Source organism: Coregonus lavaretus, assembly GCF_964263955.1.
Source record: "Coregonus lavaretus genome assembly, contig: HAP1_SCAFFOLD_458, whole genome shotgun sequence".
Classification (NCBI taxonomy): domain Eukaryota; kingdom Metazoa; phylum Chordata; class Actinopteri; order Salmoniformes; family Salmonidae; genus Coregonus; species Coregonus lavaretus.
Genome location: NW_028156245.1, coordinates 360,589 through 365,988, shown reverse-complemented (window position 1 = coordinate 365,988; position 5,400 = coordinate 360,589). Strand labels below are relative to the sequence as shown.

Below are 5,400 nucleotides of genomic sequence, written 5' to 3'. Positions count from 1 at the left end.
GAAAACGAAACTAACCTTCTGAAATGTCATTCATGGTCTTACGCTGCCATCTATTGGAATTATTTAGCAACTGCAGTAGTACTGAATAAAGTATATCCTTACTAAAGTAGTAATTACTCAGAATTGCAAAATATGACATTTTCTAGTTAATTTTACCACTTACAACCATAAAATAACCATTTATAGTATAACAAACTATGAAACTGACATAAACCAAAAATACCATACATTTAGTTAACTATATATATATACTATTTATTTAGATGGGTGACATTATCTGCCAAACTCACACCACTGTAGATAAAGAAGAGCTCTCCAGTAGGTGAACCAAAACATTTAAAGACCATTTTCTCAAAAGTGAGGTTACAAGTTTATCAACTTTCAAAGCAGAATTACTTTCCCATTGTTCCTCAACTGTAGTGTATGATATACCTTTTTCTAGCTGAGTCTCTACTTTTATCCAATGTAAAAAACACAATTTCAAATGTTGATACATAAGACCGAATCGAGCCGGTCGGCCACGTTTGACTATGTAAAACCTAGCAGTACTACTTATTTATCTGAGAGTGAGGCATATATATATTATTACTGTGTAAAACCTAGCAGTACTACTTATTTCTCTGAGAGTGAGGCAGATATATTATTACTGTGTAAAACCTAGCAGTACTACTTATTTCTCTGAGAGTGAGGCAGATATATTATTACTGTGTAAAACCTAGCAGTACTACTTATTTCTCTGAGAGTGAGGCAGATATATTATTACTGTGTAAAACCTATCAGTACTACTTATTTCTCTGAGAGTGAGGCAGATATATATTATTTTGCAAAAAAACATGATTATTTGTCTCTCTGAAATGAAACCATCAAGTGATAGATTTTAAACAAATACATGTCTGTCATTGAACAACCCCATGCCATGATTAGATAGTGAAAAAATACAACAATCTCTTTCATAATTTCTTAAACTATAAAAGCTAATTTTCAAACATTTCTGAAAATGGATATATAGCGTTTTGGAATGAAACTCTCCTTATGTTTCCCCATCTGAGCTCAGAGTAGATGAGAGATGTAATGTTTGTCTCTGTTGTGTTGAAGCCCAATCAAGCAGGAGAGACCAGCCTCCCCTGTACCCAGCTGTGTGTCCATGAAGAGTGACAAGTCTATGGGTCGTCCTATATCTATGGATGAACCTCTAAACTTTAGAGAGGACCTGGCCTCCATATTCAGTGTATGTGGTCCTGTTATGTACATTTGTTTTTGTTTACCTCAAGTAAAGTTGATCTGTCAATCATTCATTCATGTGTTAATGAGAAAGCATTTAGTCTCTTGCTTAACTTATTTACTTGATTTATTTCAGTTGCTTGAAGAGAATATCATAACATTTGTGAAGAAGGAGCTGAAGATGTTCAAGAGGATTCTTAGTCCAGAACTCCCAGAAGGCTTTGAGAGTCAGAAGCAGGATAAGGAAGTGGTGGATGCTGAAGATGAGAAGCAGGAGAGCAGTGCCAGAGAGGGGGCTCTGAAGATCACACTGCACGTCCTGAGGAAAATGAACCAGAAGGAGCTTGCTGACACACTGGAGAAAAGTAAGAGCTGTCTGCCTCATGTTGAATGCTGTTTTATAACAAACATTTAAAAGCTGTAGCTAAAGTACAGCTAAAGTAGCTGTGTAACTAAATGATATTGTAGCAGCCTTAACACAACACCTAGTGACCTCATCAAGTAGCAGCAGGGATGTGTTGTGGTGATTAATTTAGAGAGAGAGAGAGAGAGAGAGAGAGAGAGAGAGAGAGAGAGAGAGAGAGAGAGAGAGAGAGAGAGAGAGAGAGAGAGAGAGAGAGAGAGAGAACATTAATAATACCATCAATAATACCAATAATGATATAAATCAGTCACACCAGTGTGTAATGCATTATGAAAACATTTACAGATTTATACAGACAGTTAAGAGAATAAATTATAATTTAAACTTTATAACACAGTCTTACAATACTGTAGGCATTAAAACAGATGTAATATTAATATCCTCTGTGTTATTTCTTCATTCAGATGATCTTGCTGTGATTTGCCAACGTGAACTCAAATCTAATCTAAAGAAGAAGTTTCAATGTGTATTTGAGGGGATCGCTAAACAAGGAAACCCAACACTTCTCAATAAGGTCTACACAGAGCTCTACATCACAGAGGGTGGAAAAGGAGAGGTCAATAATGAACATGAGATGAGACAGATTGAGACAACAACCAGGAAACAAGCAAGACCAGAGACTGCAATCAAATGTAACGACATCTTCAAACCCTTAACTGGACAAGACAAACTTATCAGAACTGTGCTGACAAAGGGAGTCGCTGGCATTGGAAAAACAGTCTCTGTGCAGAAGTTCATTCTGGACTGGGCTGAAGGAAAAGCAAATCAGGATGTCCAATTTGTATTTTCATTCCCTTTTCGGGAGCTGAATTTGATGAACGTGGAAAAACACACTTTGATTGAACTTCTCAATCACTTCTCAATGGAAACCAAAGAGTCAAGAATCTCCAACTACGACAAGTACAAAGTTCTGTTCATCTTTGATGGTCTGGATGAGTTCCGACTGCCCCTAGACTTCCAGAAGAACAAGATCTGTTGTGACGTCACAGAGTCAACCTCAGTGGATGTTCTGCTGACAAATCTCATCAAGGGAAATCTGCTTCCCTCTGCTCTCCTCTGGATAACTACCCGACCTGCAGCAGCCAATCAGATCCCTTCAGGGTGTGTTGACCAGGTGACAGAGGTACGAGGGTTCAATGACCCACAGAAGGAGGAGTACTTCAGGAAGAGATTCAATGATGAGGACCTGGCCAGCAGAATCATCTCACACATAAAGACATCAAGGAGCCTCCACATCATGTGCCACATTCCAGTCTTCTGTTGGATTGCTGCAACAGTCCTTGAACACATGTTGAGTACAGACAAGACAGAAGAGATGCCAAAGACTATCACTGAGATGTACACACACCTTGTGGAGTTTCATGCCAAACAGAAGAATGAAAAGTATCTTGGGAAAGAAGAGACAGGTCCACACTGGAATAAAGAGAGCATTCTGTCACTGGGAAAACTGGCTTTTCAACAGCTTGTGAAGGGCAATCTGATTTTCTATGAAGAAGACCTGAAAGAGGCTGGCATGGATGTCAATGAAGCCTCAGTGTACTCAGGATTGTGCACACAGATCTTTAAAGAGGAATGTGTGCTGTACGAGGACAAGGTGTACTGCTTCGTGCATCTGAGCATTCAGGAGTTTCTGGCTGCTGTATATGTGTTCCTCTCATTCATCAACAACAATGAGAATCTAATGGATGAACCTCAATCAACGTCCAGCAACTTTTCTGTGAGGATCAGACACAAGCGTAAAGTTACCTTCTACAAGAGTGCTGTGGATAAAGCCTTACAAAGTGAGACGGGAAACCTGGACCTGTTCCTCCGCTTCCTTCTGGGCCTCTCACTGGAGTCCAATCAGAAGCACTTACGAGGTCTACTGACAAAGACAAGAAGCAGCTCACAGAGCCATGAAGAAACAGTCAAGTACATCAAGGAGAAGATCAGGAAGAATCCCTCTCCAGAGAGGTGCATCAATCTGTTCCACTGTCTGAATGAACTGAATGACCATTCTCTAGTGGAGGAGATCCAAAGCTACCTGAGCTCAGGCAGTTTCCCAGAAGAAGAACTGTCACCTGCACAGTGGTCAGCTCTGGTCTTTGTGTTGCTGACTTCAGAAAAGGAGCTGGATGTGTTTGACCTGAAGAAATACTCCAGATCAGAGGAAGTTCTTCTGAGGCTGCTGCCAGTGGTCAAAGCCTCCAGAGCTGCTCTGTGAGTACATAAAATGACATTTAAGTACTAATCATCAGGAAGAAATATTAAGTTTAGAGAAAAATATGTATTATTGAATAACATATTGAATCAATGCATTGATGTTCACATTTGTATAACAATATGACCATACAATTCTAGGAGACGGAAGATGAATCTATATGTTGTTTGGGAGAATAAACCAAATGCATCTGCCATTGTCCTTCTACATTACTGGTGTTAAATTAACAGTGTGTTTGTGAAATCATGATGATCTCTTTGTCAGGCTGTCAGGCTGTGGAGTCACAGAGGAAGGCTGTGCTTCTCTGGTCTCAGCTCTGAAGTCAAACCCCTCACACCTGAGAGAGCTGGACCTGAGTAACAATGACCTGAAGGATTCAGGAGTGAAGATGCTCTCTGCTGGACTGGGGAATCCCCACTGTAAACTGGAGACTCTGAGGTCAGTATTCCTGTAGTTGGTCAACAAGTGATAACTGTTCACCAGATCCACATGTGTTTACCAGGCACACATAGTCCACACCATATGTGTTTGGACAGTGAAGCTCACAGTTTTACATTTGGTGCTATGCTCCAGCATTTTGGATTTGAGATATAATGTTTCATTTTAGGCAACAGTACAGAATGTCACCTTTTAGTTAGAGGTATTCATACATATATATTTTACCGTTTAGTAATGAAAGCACTTAATGTATGTAGTTCTCCCATTTGAAAAAGTCGTAATTATTTGGACAAATTAATTTAGTCAAAAGTTCAGTGTTTGGTCCAATATTATTTGCCTGCAGTGATTACATCAAGCTTGTGATTCTACAAACTTGTTGAATGCATTTGCAGTTTGTCTTGGTTGTGTTTTGGATTATGTTTTTCCCAATAGAAACTGAATGGTGAATAATGTCCTGTCATTTTGGAGTCACTTCACTTGTATTGTCAGTAAGAATAGAAGATGTTTCTGAACACTTCTACATTCATGTGGATGCTACCATGATTATGAATAATCATGAATGAATCGTTACAGAGGAACAAGGATCATACCCCCTCTGTTATTGGTAATGGTGAGAGGTTAGCATGTTTTGTTGTAGCCTCTGTAACTTTCTCATTCATTATTATTCATGATTCATTCATGATTTTTCTTAATCATGGCATCATCAGGATTAATTTAGTAGTGTTTAGAAACATGTTATCTACTCACTTAGACAGAAAATTACTCCAGTCATCATCCACCATTCAGTTACAATTGGGCAAAACATAACCCAAAACACAACCAAAACAAACTGCAAATGCAACCAACGAGTTTGGGACCAAATACTCAACTTTTGACTACTTTAATACACTATAAGTGAATTGGTCAGAATACTTATGACTTCTTCAAATGGGGGGACTAGATATATAAAGTGCTTTCATTTCTAAACGGTGAAACAGATATGTATGAAAATACCCTCAAATAAAAGGTGACATTATATACTGTCACCTCATATGAAACATTTGATCTCAAATCCAAAATGCTGCAGTATAGAGCCACATTTAAAATGTTAGCTTCACTGTCAAAATAGATATGGTGT

The 5,400-nt window shown here is 38.7% G+C and overlaps 1 protein-coding gene across 1 annotated transcript; it reads left to right on the top strand.

Annotated features, from left to right (window-relative positions):
* Positions 1-1,180: 1,180 nt before the first annotated feature.
* LOC311126566 (NLR family CARD domain-containing protein 3-like) lies at positions 1,181-4,299 on the top strand (the record flags this gene model as incomplete). Its single annotated transcript, XM_084200558.1, has 4 exons — positions 1,181-1,228; positions 1,358-1,586; positions 2,050-3,844; positions 4,110-4,299. The coding sequence occupies 4 exons, from the start codon at positions 1,181-1,183 to the stop codon at positions 4,297-4,299; spliced, it is 2,262 nt and encodes a 753-aa protein (XP_084056684.1).
* Between the last annotated feature and the right edge of the window lie 1,101 nt (positions 4,300-5,400).